Genomic DNA, 20,936 nt, shown 5'->3' on the forward strand with positions numbered 1-20,936 from the left:
GGCAGCGTGATTAGCGAGGAAAATTCGGCTTGGCTATACAGTGCGAGTTGTGGGACGAGAGTAATGGGGATACATGGGAAGGGGGAGGAAGAATTGATCTCTTTTGTGAGGGAACCATTACACCACAAAAACGTGCCTGGTGGTGCTTTAATTGATGTGCTTACCGTGAGGGATGAGTTGCAAAGAAACCCAGTATCAGCTAGATTTGGGCGGCTGCCGTAATAGATGGTGAGATTTTTTGAATCAAGGAATATGGGGACTTTTAACGGGGAAAAAGGTGGGTTTTGGGAGGTGTGGGAAGTAGAATTGAAGGGCTGGTCGAGTGGGACAGCAGCTAAGGGTGGCCGGCCAAGAAAGCAGTCGGAGATGTTACCTATTCCTGTGTGGCTGAGTATCTGTACTGCTTGACGGACGAGGGTCAACCAAGAAAAAAGATCCTCTTTGTGTTCGGGGTGAGGTAGTTGGTGTCTTAGGGCTTGTTCTGTTTCCTGGATGACAGTGGCTTGTTTGCTCAACTGTTGGATAACTTTGGGAATCAAACTGATATATGAGCGAAAGACCCTAATAGAGCCCACAAGGTAGGCATCAGTTGCCCATTGGTAGATTTTTCCTTGTACCCCTTTTACCCATCTTGTTTCCCAGGGATCTTTGATGTTGATGAATAATTGACCCTTGCCATTTGTGGTGAGCAGGTGGGATTGTCGGAGCGAGCTCCTGGTATCTAGTTTTGCCACATGGATGTTACATAAGTGATAGGGGCACCCCCATAGGTCTCATTCCACCATTGACGGTAGTCTCGTGTCTGATCGTAAGTGAAGCAGACAGCGGGGGTGGACCATCCGAGGGGAACACCTTCTATGTTAGAGATGGGGATTTGGACTGTTACCAAGGCCTGGCACCCATCTGGTTGGCAGTCTCCCGTGCCCAGGACTCGGGTGTGGGTCCGACCTTCAGCTTGCCATGTCCCATGGACATGGAAGCGCCATAGGGACATCTGGTGAGTCCTGGGTGGCAGGAGGAGCAGCAGGAGGAGAGACAGAGTGACGGACAAGCCATAGTCTCATGGGACCTAGCGGTAGGGCCGTCCAAGTCTCTGGAGTTGGGTCCATTTTCAGGCAGGAAACATGGTACCAGCAGGGGTGTCCCAAGAGATTAGCTGCCGTGGGAGTGGTGTGGATCACCATATGGGGGCCTGTCCACCGTGGCTTGAGAGATTGAGGGTGTAATTCTTTGAGGAGGACGCTATCGCCGAGTTGTAGAGGGAGAGAGGAAGTTTCAGAGACAGTCACTGTCGGTAGATGACGGTCAGCGTGTTCGCGGAGAAGACGGCGAAGCAGGGAGGGGTAGGGAAGGTAGGAGGCTAGGGGTGGACTCTGGGTTGGTAGGTTGTGAAGGAGGAAAGGGCAGCCGTAAAGTAGTTCAAATGGACTGAGGCCAGTAGGAGTCCGAGGTGAGGCTCGGACTCGGGTAAGGGCTAGAGGAAGCAGATCGGGCCATGAGACACGGACCTCAAGGGACAGTTTGGTGAGGTGGTCTTTTAAGATCCCATTGGCGCGTTCAACCTTACCAGATGATTTGGGGTGGTAGGGCATGTGGAGTTTCCAGGTGATCTGGAGAGCCTCTGATACCTGTTGAACCACCTGAGAGACAAAGGCGGGTCCGTTATCCAACTGAATGGAGATCAGCAGACCAAATCAGGGGATGATGTGTTGAAGCAGGATGGTGGCGACTGTGTCTGCCGTTTCTCGAGTTGTTGGATAGGCCTCGATCCAACCTGAAAAGGTGTCAATAATAGTGAGCAGATATCGGAAGCATTTGCAGCGTGGCATATGGGTAAAGTCGATCTGCCAGTCTTCACCAGGCTGATGTCCACGCATCTGGCGTGTAGGAATTCGGGGCCGTAGGCCTCCTTGTGGGGAGACGGATGCGCAGGTTTGGCAGGCCATGTGAGTCTTTGAGATGGCCTCTCTAAGTCCTGGCAGATGAAAGAGGGGGTCCAAAAAACGGAACATTGCTTTTGGACCAATGTGTAAGGATTTATGGATGTCTGATAGGAGGCTGGCCGCTTGGGCCAGAGGTAGGGCAATTTTGTTGTCTATAAAAATCCATCCTTTGTTGTCTTTGTGTCCCCCTTTTGATAGTAAGGCAGCTTCCTTGTGCGGGGTATATGTGGGTTGGGTAGGACTGGTAAAAAAATAGGAGTGGAGCTGGAGGATCCCCTTTTGTAAGCTCTCGGGCCACGGAATCGGCCTTCGAGTTACCTTGTGCTATTGGGTTGGATGGGAGTTGATGACCCCTGCAATGGATAATTGCTACTTCTTTAGGAAGCTGGAGGGCCTCCAGGAGTTTTGCAATGAGGGAAGCGTTGACCACTGGAGATCCCTTAGTGGTCAGAAATCCACGTTCCCTCCATAGTGCTGAGTGGCTGTGTGCAATGAGAAAGGCATATTTAGAGTCTGTGTAGATGTTAACCCTTTGGTCTTTGGAAAGGTTGAGGGCTCGTGTAAGTGCGATTAGTTCAGCCTTTTGGGAGGTCGTTCCTTCTGGGAGGCTGTTAGCCTCGATAATAGTTGAGATCGTTACCACCGCGCAGGCTGCCCATCAGCGTCCGTCAGGACCGAGTATCAAACTACTGTCCACAAAGAGAGTTTGGTCCGGATTTGAAAGAGGGGTGTCAAAGAGTCCCTCTCTTGGTGGTTTGAAGGCTTTTATGACATGAGGGCAGGAATGGGATGGAAAACCCCCGGTGCCAGAGATAGGCAGGAGGGAAGCCAGGTTCAGGCGAGGGGAGAGATCAAGAGAAATAGATGGGTTTTCAATGAATAGTAGGTGGAACTCCTGGATGCGGGAGGGGCCCAGGAGGGAGAGAGACTTGTGGCCTCGGAGGTCGACCAGCCGGTGGGAGGAAAACACGGTTAGTGGGTGGGCCAGAATCAGTTTGAGTGTTTGGCCAGTTCGGCTGCGCTGCTAGGGCCCGAAGGCATGGTTGCCATCCCGAATAGTTGGGTCTAGCTGTTTGGAGAGGTAAGCCACGGGGCCGTAGGAAGGCCCTACAGGCTGGGCAAGGACTCCAGTGGCTATTCCGGCCCGTTCATCCACAAAAAGGTGAAAAGATCGGTTTAGGTTGGGCAGAGAAAGGGGAGGAGAAGATATCAGAGCGTTACGGAGGGTGAGAAAGGCCTGTCGAACGGCGGAAGGAGAGGTGAGGGGTCCTTGAGGGGTTTCTTTAGCAGCTAGATATAAGGGTTTAGCGAGGAGAGCAAAGTTAGGGATCCAGCGTCGGAAAAATCCTATAAGGCCCAAAAAGGAGAGAATTTGTTCCTCTGTTTCCGGAGGCTGGAGTTCACAGATAATCCGGATGCGGTCGGCTGTTAGACCTTTTGTGGTAGGGGTAAGGTGGAGCCCCAGGTAGGTTACAGAAGATACAGATAACTGAGCCTTGGCTGGGGAGACCCGATAACCGCGAGAGCCAAGGTAATTGAGGAGATCTGCAGTATGTTGTCTTGAGAGGCTGAGAGATGGGCTACAAAGGAGGAGGTCATCTACATATTGAAGGGGTGTGCTGGAGGTAAGGGAGCAGGAAGTGAGGTCCCGTGCCAGCGCCTGACCGAAGAGGTGAGGACTGTCACGGAAGCCCTGGGGAAGAACTGTCCAGGTGAGCTGACTGGAAGTATGAGTGTCCAGATCCGTCCAGGTAAAGGTGAAGAGGAAATAGGAGTCGGGATGTAGGGGGATAGTGAAAAAGGCATCTTTGAGATCCAGAACCGTAAAGTGGGTTGTGGATGGGGGGACATGGGAGAGCAAGGTGTATGGGTTTGGTACTACTGGGTGGAGAGGAATTATGGCCTCATTGATTATTCGGAGGTCCTGGACCAAGCGATAATCCCCAGAGGCCTGGCGGACAGGCAGGATGGGGGTGTTGCAGGGAGAGTCAGTGGGGATAAGGAGTCCCTGGTTTAGGAGTCTGGTGATAATAGGTTGTAGGCCCCTAAGGTGAGTCTCAGAGATGGGAAATTGGGGCCTTGATGGAAATTTGGAGGGGTCCTTCGATATGACATGGGAGTGGACCGGTCTGGAGTGGGAAGGATGGTTTGCCATTAATACCCATGACCGAGATCTGGAAAGGAGAAACTGGCCCGGAATAAGTAGGCAGGACCGAATAGGTAGCCCCCGTGTCCACCAGAAATGAGATGGACTTACCCGCTACCTGTAGTGTTACCCTGGGCTCGGCGAGGGTGATGGGGGTCTTCGAGTCCGGGCGCCGTCAGTCGTCAGCCAATCCCAGCAGTTCGAGTGGTAATGCCGTTGGGTCGGCCTGCCCCCCGCGTGGAGACGCTGAGGGAGGGCCAGTCGTAGGGCAGTCACTCTTCCAGTGGCCCGTTAGCCTACAGCTGGGACAGGGCTTAGAAGGAGGTCGGGGATTGGGACATTGGCAAGCCCCGTGGCCTTCTTTTCCACATTTGAAGCAGGCCCCTGGCGGGGTTGCCTTTTGCGGACCCCGTGGATGCTGTGATCCAAGGGAGATGGCCGGCCTTAGGGCAGCTACAAGAGCTTGGGTTTGGAGGGCCACCTTCTGGTGCCTCCGAGCCTGTCGGCTGGATTCTGCCAAATCCTCACGACCATTATAGACTTTAAAGGCCATTTTTACCAGATCTCGAATAGGGGTTTGAGGGCTGTCTTCTGCCCGTTTTAATTTCTTTCGGATGTCCGGGGCTGATTGGGTGATAAAATGGGTGGTTAGGACCGCTGCCCCTGCCGGGGTGTCGGGATCCAGCCGGGTGTAGAGAGTTAAGGCCTCTGTAAAGCGATTGAGAAAGATAGCTGGATTTTCGTTAGGTTCTTGGGTTATCTCTTTTAGTTTTTCAAAATTGACTACCTTATGAGCGGCAGCCTGCATGCCAGCCAGGAAGCATTGGATCATGAGGTCGCGTTTACGGCGGCCATCTTGGCCATCCTGGTAAGTCCAGCCTGGATCGGTGACAGGTACGGCAGTCGCTTCGACAGGCATGGAGTTGTCGGTAAGGTGAACCTGATCTGCATGGTTTCGGGCAGCAGTTTGAGTTCTTTCCCTCTCGTCAGGGGTCAGAGTAGAAGATAGGATCACAAAGATATCGTGCCAGGTTAGATCGTAAGCTTGAGAGAGAGAGCGAAGTTCTTTGATGTAGCGGGAAGAGTCGGCAGAAAAGGAGCCTAATCGCTTTTCTATTTGAGAGAGATCTTGGAGAGAAAAGGGAACATGAACTCTAACTAATCCTTCCGCTCCTGCTACTTCCCTCAGAGGGCAGAGGAGATGTGGATCTTGGGAGTCGTGAGAGCGTGTATGTGCACTAATTGGCGAAGCAAGGGGCGTGGGAGGAGAAACCGTCGAGGGAGGCGGGGGAACGGTTGGAGGGGCCGGAGCGGGTTCGGGAGGAGGGACCACTTCAGGGTAGGGTGGAGGTTGGAGAGGAGCTCTGGAGGGGGGAGAGGCAAGAGATTCGGGTGGGTCGGCTAGTAGAGAGGGGTCATCGTCAAAGGAAATTAGGGCCTTGGATATAGGAGATGTCTGTTTGGCAAGAAGGATCTGGGAAGTGGAACAATAGACGCAGAGGGAAGGGCGGGAGCGTAAATACCAGAAGGCCTGAACATAGGGGACCTCGGACCATTTGCCCGTCCTGCGGCAGTAATTATCTAGATCACAGAGGATGTTAAAATCGGAAGTCCCTTCAGGAGGCCATTTTGGATTGATTGTCTAGAGGATATTGTGGCCAGGCCACAGTGGAATAGAAAATAAGCCGTCGGCAATGGAGATCTTGGGAGAAACCGAGGGCTGTAAAATTGGCTAGGAGACACCCCAGGGGCGTCTTAGGATCTGGTTTCGATTGTGAGGTTCCCATGACCCCCAGTCTGTCCCTGAGTGAATGGAGAGGGAGAGAGGCGTCCCTGGTCTCAGTCTCCAATTCACGGCAGGTTGGAGTGCGGTCAGGCGATTGGGACGTCTCCACAATCACCCGAGGCCCGGCGGGTCGGAGAGCGGTCAGGCAATTGGGAAGTCTCCACAGTTGCCCGAGGCCCGGAGAGAGGACGGAGGAATCCCTGACGCGGCCGCGATTAGGGACAGGGGGTCCGGTGGGCAGGGACTCTGGGGGTCGGAGGGAACAAGGGAGGGGGACTTACCCCGTTTTCTGCCGGATCGGGTGGATGAGTAGAGGTTCCCTGGTTGTCTCCTGGGGGAGGGGAGGAGCGGCCCGCGCGGTAACCCGCGGGGCTTGGTACCCCTCCCGGGTTTCGGCACCAAATGTAAGGTCGGATCTTAACCAACGGCACTGCGAAACAGAGGAAAGCTTCAAGTGAGCTTTATTAGGGAGCGCTCCCGGGCGAAGTTCACTGGTCAGAGAGAAAGGGGCCAGAGAAGTCGAACCCGGGCGAGGGTTGGGCAAGATTTTATAGGAGAAGAAGGGAAAGGGGTGTGGTGAATCTGGGAGGGCGCAGGGTATTCCTTATTTGGTGGTCTTTTCGGGTATCCTGGGGGACCGTTAGTCCCGCCCCTGGAAAAGCGGGAAGGCTGGGCCGGGTGCAAAGTCCCCAGGTCAGTTCCTGGAACTGGGTGGTCCGGAATGTCTCCAGGTCAGTTTCTGGAACTGGGTGGTCCGGAGAATTTCGGTCTGATGCAACCTGTGAATCTGATTGTGTTTCCCTGCCTCGGGCCAGTTGGCCTTACACGCGGGCCTCTCACTGCTGTGGCCTCTCCCGTTGCGGAGCACAGGCTCATTGGCCATGGCACACGGGCCCAGCCGCTCCGCGGCCTGCGGGATCCTCCCGGACCGGGGCACGAACCCGTGTCCCATGCATTGACAGGCGGACTCTCAATCACTGTGCCAGCAGGGAAGCCCTGGTTTGCCTTTGAAGCTAATCAGTCAAGTCCCACAGCCTTATTAGCAAGCAGTCCAGAATCTTGAGCTGGAGGACCCTCCATCCCACCCTACTCTCCGTGCAAGAATGGGGCTTCCTCAGCTCAAGGCAGGGCAGGCCTGGCTCTAACGTCAGAGGTGCTCTCACCTCTCGTGGCCACACGGTGTCACTATGGAGCTTTGTCCTTCCGGGCCCCATCCACGCCAGCCACCCTGCAGCTTTTTGCCTTGCTCGTTTCCAGCATGGCCCGCCCTGGGGCCGGGAGGCGGGGCATGGCTTGACCCTCAGAACTAAATCCCACTCCATTCACACAGCACGTGATGGTCAGTTCTGACTAGCTTCCAAGCGCAACCACATGGTATGTCAGAACCAGTCGTTTCATTTATTCGACAAACTACAAGCCTTACTGTGTGGCAGGTACCATTAGAGGAGTTTGGGATATTATCAGTGAAAAAAACAAAGATCTTTGCCCTCCTCGAGGAGCTTGGCAGGGCATCTCCCACATACTCTCCTCAGCCTTTTACCTGAGCCCAGGTTACCAACAAAGACATCTCCTCTCCTCCTGATGAGTTTTTCTTTGAGGGGAAAGGGTGCTCTCATTCATGCAGTTTAACTTCTCCCCATGCATCATCAAGGTACATGTCAGATTCAGGGGGCTGGATTTTGCTAAAACACACACATCTCTTCTATAGTAAAGTAGGACTTTCTACTCTATGCTTGTATAAATGAGTGCCACAAAAGTGATCCTTCCACAGATATCAGGTCATTTCAGGTTTTGAGACTTCATATACACTACCTCATTTAAAACTGTGATTCTTGCCCCTCTTGCAGGATTGTTAGGAGGGTTAAGTCAGATATGGTCACGGGACTGTATACTCATGATGGCTGTGCTGTGTTTATTGCTGTATCTTTCTTTCACTCAGTCCTTCAAACAGTGCCTAGCACATCATAGGGTCCAGTGCACACGTGTGCACCCACACATACGCACATTCATCTATGCACAGTGATGGAATGAGCCTGCCAAGAGTGTCATTAAGTGTTAGTTCCCTCTCTTCCTTTTCAGAACATGTAATAGCCCCTCTGGTGTGTGAAGTACCACACAGAGCAAACTTCATCGTGCACAGAAATTGGCAGATGGCAATTCAGAGCAGGGGCTGAGATTCTGCATTTTAACACACTCCTGAGTGATGTTGATGCTTCTGATCAGGACAACCTGTAATTGGCAAGGCACAGCTTTTTTTCTCTTAAAGTAAATATGTAACAAAATTCTGGCCCCTTTCCTTCTAGTGTATTGTTGGAAAGAGGCAGGTAGGGGTGAGATGTTGATATACCCTATTTCATAGGTCCTAAGATTACCATGGCCTATAAAACACAGCCTGATTTCAGAGAATTTAAAGTATGAAAAAAAAAAGTACATCTTAGAATCTATGAAATAAGGCACTTGAGCGGCAATAGAATATAACGGTTAAGTGACTGGAGTCAGACAGAGACGGTCCCACCATTCAATACTTTCGTGATCTTGGGCGAGTTGTTTAACGTCTATAAAATTGAATTTCCTAATCTCTAATATGGCAGTAACCACTAGGGCTGCCTGGTGATTAGAACTGATGCAGCCAGCTTGATATTTTAGCTGTCTGTCCAGTGAGATGAAAATCCACAAATGACCACTTTTGTATTCCTTCAATATTCCATATTTCTCTGAAGTAAAATAACTTGGTATAAACCTGCTATAAGAGTATTAATATTCACGTTTTGCCCTGTATAGCTCTGAATTTTTTGACTCTTCTACAAGAATGTATTTAGATATTATGTGTGTTAAAATAAATAAGACATACATTTTTTCAAAAAATTGATTTGGCTGTGCTGGGTCTTAGTTGCGGCACGCGGTATCTTCATTGCAGCATGTGAGATCTTTTTAGTTGTGGCATGCAGGATCTTTTAGTTGCGGCATGGAATCTTTAGTTGCAGCGTGCGGAATCTTTAGTTGCGGCATGCAAACTCTTAGTTGCAGCATGTAGGCTCTAGTTCCCTGACCAGGGATCGAACCCGGTCCCCCTGCTTTGGGAACACGGAGTCTTAGCCACTGGACCACCAGGGAAGTCCCAAAACATACATTTTAAAATAATTAGAGTTAAAAACTAAGCCCAAATTATTCCTTGATGTGTGCATCAGTTTTTATGGAGGGCATGCAGCAAACCTTACTAAAAATAGCGGTCACATTAAATGTTAAATGAGTGTCATGTGCTGAGTATGTTGTCTGGCGTGTCCAGCACAGTGGGTTTCAGTGAACATTACACATTAATGTGTTTGCCTCTAGAAGGCAGCCTCTTCTCTCTCATTCACTGCTGTTTCCCAGCACCCGGAACCAGGCTTAGCACATGGAGGGACTCAGTACACATTTGATGAACGTGTAAACCTCAGACTAACTCTTGCAGGTGGTCAGAGGAGGACTGGGGGTTGGGCGAAGCTTTAGCTGGTGGTACTGCCTTAATGCAGAGGGAACAAGCTGAGGCCCACAGCTGAGAATGGTGGATTTGCAAACCCTGGCATTTCCAGGAATGCCTGGAATTGCTAAACCAGACCCAGGACAAGGACTGAGGGAGCTACTGAAGGCAGGCCCCAGAGGAGGGTGTTCCTTACAGGAGCACTTTCAGGTCTTTTAAGACTTTTCAAAAAATTGAACTATAGTTCATTTACAATGTTTCAGGTGTACAGCAAAGCGATTCAGTTATATATATATATATATATGTATATTCATTTTCAGATTCTTTTCCATTATAGGTTATTACAAGATATTGAATATAGTTCCCTGTGCTATACAGTAGATCCTTGTTGTTGATCTATTTTATATTATAGTAGTGTGTATCTGATAATCCCAAATTTCCAATTTATCCCACACACCCCGACTTTCCCTTTTGTAACTGTAAGTTTGTTTTCTATGTCTATGAGTCTATTTCTATTTGTAAATAAGTTCATTTGTATCCGTTTTTTAGATTCTACATATAAGTGATATCATATGGTATTTATCTTTGGTTTACTTCACTTAGTATGATAATCTCTAGGTCCATCCATGTTGCTGCAACTGGCATTTTTCCTTCTTTTTAATGGCTGAGTAATATTCCACTGTATATATACCGCACCTTCTTTATCCATTCATCTGTTGATGGACATTTAGGTTGTTTCCATGTCTTAGCTATTGTAAATAGTGCTGCTGTGAACATTGGAGTGCACATATTGGGTTGGCCAAAAAGTTCTTTTGGTTTTAAGTAATAAATAAAAGACACATTTTTCATTTTTACCAAGAACTTTATTGAACAACCTATTCATTAACCAGACTTTTTGGCCAACCCAGTGTCTTTTCAAATTATAGGTTTGTCTGGATATATGCCCAGATGTGGGATTGCTGGAGCATATGGTAAATCTATTTTTAGTTTTCTAAGGAATATCCATATTGTTTTCCATAGTGGCTGCAGCAACTTACATTCCCACCAACAGTGTAGAAGTGTTCCCTTTTCTGCACACCCTCTCCAGCATTTGTTATTTGTAGACTTTTTGATGATGGCCATCCTGACCAGTGTGAGGTGATACCTCATTGTAGCTTTGATTTGCATTTCTCTAATAATTAGCAATATTGAGCATCTTTTCATGTTCCTGTAGACCATCTGTATGTTTTTGGAGAAATGTCTATTTAGGTTTTCTGCCTGTTTTTTGATTGGGTTATTTGTCTTTTTGATATCAAGCTCTATGAGCTGTTTGAATATTTTGGAAATTAATCCCTTGTCAGTTGCATCACTTGCAAATATTTTCCCCCATTCCGTAGGTTGTCTTTTCATTTTATTTATGGTTTCCCTTGCTTTGCAAAAGCTTTTAGGTTTAATTAGGTCCTATATGTTTATTATTGCTTTGGTTTCCATTACTCTAGGAGACACATCCAAACGAATATTGCTGCGACTTATCTGAAAGAGTGTTCTGCCTATGTTTTCCTCTAGGAGTTTTATAGTATCCAGTCTTACATGTTGGCCTTTCATCCATTTTGAGTTTATTTTTGTATATGGTGTTAGAAAATGTTCTAATTTCATTCTTTTCCCAGCACCACTTATTGAAGAGAGGGTCTTTTCTCATTGTATATTCTTCCCTGTTATCATAGAGTAATTAACCATAATTGTGTGGGTTTATTTCTGGTCTTTCTATTCTGTTCCATTGATCTATGTGCCTGTCTTAGTGCTGGTACCATACTGTTTCAATACGGTAGCTTTGTACAATAGTCTGGGGTCAGAGTGATTCCATTATACCATTCTTCTTTCTCAAGCTTGTTTTGGCTATTTGGGGTCTTTTGTGTTTCCATACAAATTTTCTTTTCTTTTTTTTCTTTTTTTGGCCACACTGTGCAGCTTGCGGGACCTTAGTTCCCCGATCAGGGATTGAACCCAGGCTACAGCAGTGAAAGCACTGAGTCCTAACCACTGGACCACCAGGGAATTCCCTCCATACAAATTCAAACATTTTTTGTTCTAGTTCTGTGAAAAATGCTATTGGTAATTTGATAGGGATTGCATTGAATCTGTAGATTGCCTTGTGTAGTATGATCATTTTAATAATATTGATTCTTCCAATACAAGAACATGGTATATCTTTTCATCTGTTTGAAAATGGTATATACAGATATACATGGTATATCTGTCATCTTCAGTTTCTTTGATGAGTGTCTCATAGTTTTCAGAGTACAGGTCTTTTGCCTCCTTAGGTAGGTTTATTCCTACGTATTTAATTCTTTTTGGTGAAGTAGTAAATGGGATTTTTTCCTTAATATCTTTCTGATAGTTCATTGTTAGTGTATAGAAATACAGCAGATTTCTGTATGCTAATTTTGAATCCTGCAACTTTACCAAATTCATTGATGAGCTCTAGTAGTTTTCTACTGGCATCTTTAGGATTTTCTCTCTATATTATCATGTCATTTGCAAACAGTGACAGTTCTACTTTTTCCTTTCTAATTTGGACTCCTTTGTTTTTATTCTCTGATTGATGTGGCTAGCGCTTCCAAAACTATGTTGAATAAAAGTGGTGAGAGTGGGCATCCTTGTCTTGTTCCTAATCTTAGAGGGAATGCTTTCAGCTTTTCACCATTGAATATGATGTTAGCTATGGGTTTGTCATATGGCCTTCATTATGTTGAGGTAGGTTCCCTCTATGCCCAATTTCTGGAGTGTTTTTATCATAAATGGGTGTTGAACTTTATCAAAAGTGTTTTCTGTACCTATTGAGATGATCATATGCTTTTTATTCTTCAACTTTTTAACATTGATTTGCAGATATTGAAAAATCCTTGCACCCCTGGGATAAATTCCACTTGACAATGGTGTATGATCCAAGGCATTGCTACTATTTGGAATTGGTTTGCTAGTATTTTGTTGAGGATCTTTGTATCTATGTTCATCAGTGATATTGGTCTGTAGTTTGTTTTTTTGTGATATCTTTTGATATCAGGGTGATGGTGGCCTCATGGAATGTGTTTGAAGTGTTCCTTCCTCTGCAGTTTTTTGGAATAGTTTCAGAAGGATAAGTGTTAACTATTCTCTAAATGTTTGGTAGAATTCACCAATGAAACCATCTGGTCTTGGACTTTTGTTTGTTTTGGGAGTTTTTAAATTACTGATTCAATTTCAGTACTGGTAATTGTTCTGTTCATATTTGCTGTTTCTTCCTGGTTCAGTTTTGGGAGATTGTACCTTTCTAAGAATTTGTCCATTGCTCCTAGGTTGTCCATTTTATTGCTGTATAGTTTCTCATTGTAATCTCTTAATATCCTTTGTATTTCTTTGGTGTCAGTTGTAACTTCTTTTTCATTCTTGTTTTGATTTGAGCCTTCTCCCTTTCTTTATTTTTGGTGCTGTGTATTTTTTTAATATTTATTTTTTTATTTTATATTTATTTGCTTGTGTTGGGTCTTAGTTGCAGCACGCAGGCTCCCTAGTTGCAGCAAGTGGGCTCCCTAGTTACTGCAGGTGGGTTCCTTAGTTGCAGCTCAAGGGCTCCTTAGGTGTGGCTCACTGGCTTCTTAGTTGCAGCAAGTGGGTTCCTTAGTTGCGGCTCACCTGCTTCTTGGTTGTGGCATGCAAACTCTTAGTTGTGGCATGTATGTGGGCTCTAGTTCCCAGACCAGGGATCAAACCCAGACACCCTGTGTTGGGAGCGTGGAGTCTTAACCACTGTGCCACCAGGGAAGTCCCTCCCTTTCTTTCTTGATGAGTCTGGCAAAAGGCTTATCAATTTTGTTTATTTTTTCAAAGAACCAGCTTTTAGTTTCATTGATCTTTTCTATTTTTTTTAGTCTTTTTCATTTATTTCTGTTCTGCTCTTTATGCTTTCTTTCCTTCTACTACAGGTTTTGTTTGTTCTTCTTTTTGTAATTGCTTTAGGTGTAAGGTTAGGTTGTTTATTTGAGATTTTTCTTGTTTCCTGAGCTTGTATCACTATAAGCTTTTGCTGTATCCCATAGGTTTTGGGTCATCATGTTTTCATTTTCATTTGTCTCTAGGTATTTTTTGATTTCCTCTTTCAGTGATCCATTGGTTTAGTAGCATATTGTTTAGCCTCCATGTGTTTGCAGTTTTTGCAATTCTTTTTTCTTGTAGGTGATTTCTAGTCTCATGGCATTGCGGTTGGAAAAGATGCTTGATGTGATTTCAGCTTTCTTAAATTTATGGAGACTCGTTTTGTGGCCTAGCATGTGATCTATCCTGGAGAATATTCCACGCACACTCGAAAAGAATGTGTATTTTGCGCTTTCGGATGGAATGCTGTATATATATCAATTAAGTCCATGTGGTCTAATGTGTTATTTAAGGCCTGTGTTTCCTTATTGATTTTCTGTCTGGATGATCTGTCCATTGATGAAAGTGGGGTGTTAAAGTCTCCTACTATTATTGTTACTGTCAATTTCTCCTTTTATGTCTGTTAATATTTCCCTTATATATTGAGGTGCTCCTGTGTTGCATGCATATATATTTACAATTGTTATATCTTATTCTTGGATTTATTCCTTGATCATTATGTAGTGTCCTTCTTTGTCTCTTGTAACAGTCTTTAAAGTTTATTTTATCTAAGTATGCTACTCCAGCTTGCTTCTGATTTTTTGTTTGCATGGAATGCCTTTTACCATCCTCTCACTTCCGGTCTGTATGTGTCTTTAGATCTAAAGTGAGTCTCTTGTAGGCAGCATATATACAGGTCTAGTTTTTTTGTATCCATTTCAGGCAGTCTGCTTCTTCTGGTTGGAGCATTTAGTCCATTTACATTTAAGTTAATTATCACTATGTATGTTCTTATTGCCATTTTGTTAATTGTTTCGGATTTGTTTTCATAGGTCTTCCCTCCTCCTTTTCTCTTATGATTTGATGACTATTGTTAGTGTTATTTTGGGTTTCTTTTTCTTTTTTGTGTGTATATCTATTATAGATTTTTGGTTTGTGGTTACCATGTTTCTATATAACAGTCTGTATACATACCTGATTGTTTGATGTTGCTGATCTCTTAATTTCAAAAGCATTTTAAATACCCTGCATTTGTATTCTCCTCCCCTCATGATTTCTGTTTTTGATATTGTATTTTACATCAAATTGTTTTATGTATCCCTTACCTGCTTATTGTGCATACAGGTGACAGTACTACTTTTGTCTTTTAACCTCTCTACTGACTTTGTGTGTGGATGATTTCCTACCTTTGCTGTATGTTTGCCTTCACTGGTGAGCTTTTTCCTCCTGTAATTTTGTTTCTAGTTGTGACCCTTTATTTTTTCTGCCTAGAGAAGTTGCTTTAACATTTGTTTTAAAGCTGGTTTGGTGGTGCTGAATTGTTTTAGCTTTTGCTTGTCTGTAAAGCTTTTTATTTCTCTATCAAATCTAAATGAGAGCCTTTATGCGTAAAGTATTCTTGGTTGTAGGTTTTTTCCCTTTCGTCACTTTGAATATATTGTGCCACTCCCTTCTGTCCTTCAGTTTCTGCTGAAAAATCAGCTGATAGGCTATGGGAGTTCCCTTGTATGTTATTTGTTGCTTTTCCCTTGCTGCTTTGAGTATTCTCTTTTTGTCATTTTGATTACAGTGTATCTTGGTATTGTTCCTCTTTGGATTAATCCTGTATGGGACTCTGTGCTTCGTAGACTTGGGTACCTGTTTCCTTTGCCAGGTTAGAGACATTTTCAGCTATTATCTCTTCAAATATTTTCTTGGGCCCTTTCTCTCTTCTCCTTCTGGGACCCCCTATAATGCAAATATTAATATGCTTGATATTGTCCCAGAGGTGTCTTAAACTGTCCCCACTTTTCATTCTTTATCTTTTTTTCTATTCAGCAGCACTGATTTCTGCTACTCTTGTCTTACAGCTCACTGATCTGTTCTTCTGAATCATTTAGTCTATTATTCCTTCTAGTGAGTTTTTCATTTTAGTTATTGTATACTTAACCTCTGGTCATTCTTTATATTTTCTAATTCTTTGTTTAAAACTTTTAACTTCTCACTCTGTGCATCTATTCTTCTCCTGAGTTCTTTGATCATCTTTATGACTATTACTCTGAACTCTTTCTCGAGTAGATCGCCTATCTCCATTTCATTTAGTTCTTCTGGAGTTTTATCTTGTTCCTTGGTCTGGAACATAGTCCTCTGCCACCTTATTTTGTCTGAGTTACTGTTTGTGTTTTTATGTCTGTGGGAGGTTAATTACATTTCTCAACCTTGGAGAAGTGGCCCTTTGTAGGAGGTATCCTATGCATCCCAGCAGTGTACTCCCCTTTCATCACCCAAGCTATATGCTCTAGGGGTTCCCCCTAAGAGGGCTGCATGGGTCCTTCTTTGTGGTAGGCCGAGTGTGTGGGCAGTCTGGTGGGCTTGGCTGCTTGCTAGACCCTGCCTTGTGCAGATGCTGCTGGTACTGTTTAGTGGGGCCTTGTCACCAGGCAAGGTGACAAGGTTGTGCAACCCTAGTAGGCCTCAGGGGTAGTGCTGGCTTACTGGTGGGCAGGGACAGGGTCCCAAAGACTCTGGGGCTGTTGCCCACCCACTGGCAAGTGAAGCCGGATCCTGGGGTTAGTGCTGGACTACTGGCAGGCAGAGATGGTTCCTGGAGTCTGTTTGCATGGCCCAGGGATCCCAGAACTCGTTTCAGATCATTGGTTGGTGGGGGTGGTGGTTTCCTAATAGAGCTGGGTATGGGGTCTCTGGTGTCCAGAAGTTTGCATTGGCCTGCTAGTGGGGCGGGCCGGGCCTCAGCTGGCCCTGGGGTAGCGTCCAGCCTGCATTGTGGGACTGTAGCTTCTGGTGTCTGTCGCCTGGTTGGTGAGGCTGATCACGAGGCTAGTGCAGGCTTCCTGGAGAGAAGAGCTCAAGCCTACCCACTGGTGGGTGGAGCTGGGTCTTGGCCCTCTGGCGGGCAGGGCCCTGTCTTGGCATGAGTCCAGAGGTGGCTGTGGGCTCAGGAAGTGGTTAGGCAGCCTGTCCGCTGATGGGTGGGGCTGTGTCCCTGCCCAGTTAGTTGTTTGGCCTGAGGCTTCGCAGCACTGGAGCCTGCAGGCTGTAGGGTGGAGCCAGGTCTTGGTGCTAATGATCCAATGTGTCAGCCACCAGTAGTGTTCATGTGGCTGAATGTTCCCCAATATGTCTGCCACCAGTGTCTGTGTCCCCAGGGTGAGCCACAGCCACCTCCCACCTTTCCAGGAGACTTTCCAAGACCAACAGGCAGGTCTGGCCCAGGCTCCTATCAAATTGCTTCTTTTGCCCTGGGTCCTGGTGTGCATGAGATTTTGTGTGTGACCTTTAAGAGTGAAGTCTCTGTTTACCCCAGTCCCATGGGGCTCCTGCATTTAAGCTCCACTGGCCTTCAAAGCCAATGCTATGGGGGCTCATTTCCCTGGTGCAGGAGCCCTGGGCTGGGGAGCCTGACTGTGGGGCTCAGAACTCTCACTCCTGGAGGAGAACCTCTGCAGTATAATTATTCTCCAGTTTGTGGATCGCCCACCCAGGACGTATGGGATTTGATTACATCACGAGTCTACTGGTGGTTCCATCTTGTGGTTCCCTCTTTGCCTTTCATTGTAGAACATGTTTCCTGGTAGGTTCCAGTCTTTTTCATCTATCGTTGTTCTGCAGGTAGGTGTGATTTGCTCGTAAGAGGAGGTGAGCTCAGGACCTTTCTACTCTGCCGTCTTGGCTGCTCTCCCTTTTAAGACATTTCTTGCCCACAGTACTGAAACACTGACTGGGATACTAGAGAAAATACAATGGTGGACTTCCTGGCTCTTGCTCAAAGGCAGAGGATATGCTGAGCACCGAACACAGCACCAGGCACAGTGAACAGGAAGGAAAGGCCTTTGGCCTAATCCTGATATCCAGCTGCAAAGGGCTAACCCCAGCTTCTCCCAACACCTAGGGGTTGCTCCAGGAGAAGTGAACCTGCCCTTGGGAACTTCTCACCTATATACACCTGATGACTGCAAGTAAAAAAACAAAAAGAGACCAGAACTCTCCAGCATTTCTCCTCCTTTTCCAGGTCTGGGTGGGACTTGGCAAATTCCAAGGCTGTTCCTAGAGAATGGAAAAAGCTTCAAGATTGGGGGGAGCTGCCTAATCTATTACAAATCTATTATATTGAAATTAGTTTGAAAAGATGGTTCATCAAGAAATTTCACAAGCAAAAGTCCTCAACCTACCTAAATACCCCCTTCACATTTTCTCATTTTCCAGGTGACCTTGTACAAGGGCTCTGACATGGAGGACTTTGGGTTCAGTGTAGCAGATGGCTTGCTGGAGAAAGGAGTATATGTCAAAAATATTCGCCCAGCTGGGCCAGGAGATCTTGGTGGCCTAAAGCCCTATGATAGGCTCTTACAGGTAAGACCTCAGATGGAATTTTATTTAGAAATTAATTGGGAACTTGTATTTGATCAGTGTCCACCCATCCTCCTTTGCCTCAAGACGAGATTAGAGGCCCCTCCTATAGAGGATAGGCACTTTTTCCTTTAGTAGAATTTACCGGTTACTGAAACGGCCTGTTTCCCTGTATATATTCCCCAGCAGATTCTAAACTTCTTGAGAACAGGGCTAGTACCTTATTCTCCCATTTCCCATTATACAGTGATCGATATCAGTATCTCACACAATGTCTAAAACCCAAAAGCTGAACCTTGTTTACTATTAAGTACTAGGAGTACGATGGTGGTCAGGTATAGTTTCACTGAGCAAAGCAAATTCCTAATCTTACGTACAGTTTTTAGAAAGAGCATTTTGCAGTAAGAGGAGAGGGTTGCCATCAGTCTTGAAAGTATGTTCAAGTGGATTGAGTCTGTCCCTAAACAGTTGCCTTTCAAAGCATGAGGCTGCACTGATTGGCTGGCTTTCAGACACGTGTTCACTGAGCAAGTTGTCATTGATTGATTAGATAGTTTTAAAACCAATTCTGGTGATCTTTTTACCATGGCAATATAGCAATTACTCTTGTCCTAAGAGTAAGGAACACGTTTATTTTCCATAGATACTCTAGTATTTGCTGAATAAATAACTATGGACAAGTTATTTGACCTGTCTTCCTAATCTATAAATTAGAGCTATACTTACTTTTATGGAAGATGAGGCTATAAAAGTAGACTGGACTCACATTGTGAAGGGCCTTGAAAGCCAAGATAAAGCTCTTGGACTTTATTCTGGAGGTATATTAATTTTCTAAGCAGAATAATGACATATTTTATAATTTAGAAAGACTACAATTATATCATAGGTGGATTGGTGTAGGGTGAAGGGGAGGATCACAGGAAAGACGACCAGGTAGGTAAGGGTAAGACACGTGTACCAGACCTGAGTCTTTAATGCCTTCAGTGCATCCTGGCAGAGCAGTCTGTGAGGCAGCCGGCAGCTTGCATTTGTTGCTCAGGACAGATGTTACAGCCAAAAGTAAAGATCTGGGATACTGAAGGCATGGGCTTGGATAAAGTTGCCTATGGTGGATTTCTAGTAAGGAAGAGAAGAGAACTAAAGACAGAATTCTAAGAAAAAATTTAAAGGACAGGAAGAAGTAAAGGCAGGAAAGGACTGAAAGTGAGCAGTTAAAATGGTAAAAAGGTCAAAACAAGGTGGTGTCATAAGAGCCCAGGAAGGAGTTTTAAGGATGAGTAGGTAAAGGCCAAAAGGGATGAGAACTCAAGACACCATTCCTGTGTTGGACAATTGGGTCATTTATATAATATATAAGGGTCGGGTCCCAGACCGAGAAGATTGGGGAGAGAGTGAAAAGTCAAGGAATGGAAGCAGCATGTATGATTCTTTAAACTTTTAGGGGGAAAAGAATAAGGAAACATAATCTCATACAGAGTGAAGAAATAGAAAAACAAATACTGTATGCTAACATATATATGGAATCTAAAAAACAAATGGTTCTGAAGAACCTAGGGGCAGACAGGAATAAGATGCAGACGTAGAGAATGGATTTAAGGACACAGGGAAGGGGAAGGGTAAGCTGGGATGAAGTGAGAGTGGCATGGACATATATACACTACCAAATGTAAAATAGATAGCTAGTGGGAAGCAGCCGCATAGCACAGGGAGATCAGCTCGGTGCTTTGTTACCACCTAGAGGGGAGGGATAGGGAGGGTGGGAGGGAGACACAAGAGGGAGGGGATACGGGGATATAAGTATACGTATAGCTGATTCACTTTGTTACACAGCAGAAACTAACACAACGATGTAAAGCAATTATACTCCAATAAAGATGTTAAAAAAAAATAAGGAAACATGAAAGAAGATGAACGCATGTGTAAGCTGAGGAGGGGGTGGGCTTATGACCGAGAGAGGTAGTTCAGTATCATGGTCAAGAGCACGAGCTTTGGAATCATCCAGACTGCCTGAGATTACATCCTCGCTGGACCACTCACCAGCATCCTAGCTGGACCACTTGCCAAGTTCTGATCTCAGGCAAATCTCTTAACCACTATGTGCCTTACTTTCCTCATCTGTAAATTAGGGATAATATTTGGCACTTGGAGCACCTGCCATGAATAAGGCGATCTGCTCAGCATGGAGACATTGGGATGTGTCCCTGTTCCCTGCTCTCAAGGGCCTTACAATTTAGTAGCAGAGAGTAAAGTAAGCCAATACCCATGTTATAGTGTGGTCAGGGCCAGGATAGACCGCTCTGTACAGAGTGCTCATTTAAGCACTTTCAAGACTTTAATCAATCAACCTGTTATGTCTGAAATGTTACTCTGGGTTTTGGGAATCATCTTATGTCTATAACGATAATTCAAAATGGCGCTTCTTGACCTTTCAGGTTAATCATGTCCGAACGAGAGACTTTGACTGCTGCCTTGTTGTGCCCCTCATAGCAGAATCTGGTAATAAGCTGGACCTGGTTATTAGTAGAAACCCCCTGGCTTCACAGAAGTCCATAGAACAGACTCTACCAGGAGGAGAATGGAGTGAACAGAACAGTGCTTTTTTCCAGCAGTCGAGCCACGGTGGTAATTTGGAGATACGAGAACCCACTAATACATTATAGCGATGCTTTTTACAAAGCAGGACAAAAGACAATATCTACATGGTGCTAAAAAAAAAAAAAAAAAATAATCCCTTTAAGATTTCTGTGACATTTGAAGCACAGATAATCACGTGGCATTAACTGCAAGCACAGGGGTCTTTTAAATCTCATGGCTCATGTTCACTTCCCCTTTCAAGTGAAGAGGTTTCTTTGTTGGTGATCACTGTGGTATATGACAGGCAATCCCCTGCCAAGACCAAGGGTAGCGAAAAAGAAAAACAAGTAGGCCACCCCTCTCTACAATTAACATCAGAGGAAATTTTTTACAGGTCCATCTTCCTATTCCTTTTTAAAAAGAGAAATATCTGTTTGAAAATGTTCTCTATGATAATTTCCTTAATTCACTTTGAAATCAGTTTCTTACTACAAAGTCATTCATGCGAGAATTTAACCAACAAGGCTTTTCATAAAGCTGGCTGTACTAGGAGAGCTAGTTTGGTGAACTGCTGGGACTGCTGCTATGGGA

General features: G+C 45.4%; 1 protein-coding gene across 3 annotated transcripts in view; it reads left to right on the forward strand.

The window, feature by feature from the left end:
* GRIP1 (glutamate receptor interacting protein 1) overlaps nucleotides 1–20,431 on the forward strand; it is a 438,413-nt gene extending 417,982 nt beyond the window's left edge. For all 3 annotated transcript variants that reach the window (XM_065888290.1, XM_065888291.1, XM_065888292.1), the window contains 2 exons: nucleotides 17,628–17,774; nucleotides 20,204–20,431. In XM_065888290.1, the coding sequence (XP_065744362.1) occupies nucleotides 17,628–17,774; nucleotides 20,204–20,431 (375 nt within the window). The remainder of the gene's footprint in view (nucleotides 1–17,627; nucleotides 17,775–20,203) is intronic.
* Nucleotides 20,432–20,936: the final 505 nt, after the last annotated feature.

The sequence above is a fragment of the Phocoena phocoena genome, chromosome 11 (assembly GCF_963924675.1).
Source record: "Phocoena phocoena chromosome 11, mPhoPho1.1, whole genome shotgun sequence".
Taxonomy (NCBI): domain Eukaryota; kingdom Metazoa; phylum Chordata; class Mammalia; order Artiodactyla; family Phocoenidae; genus Phocoena; species Phocoena phocoena.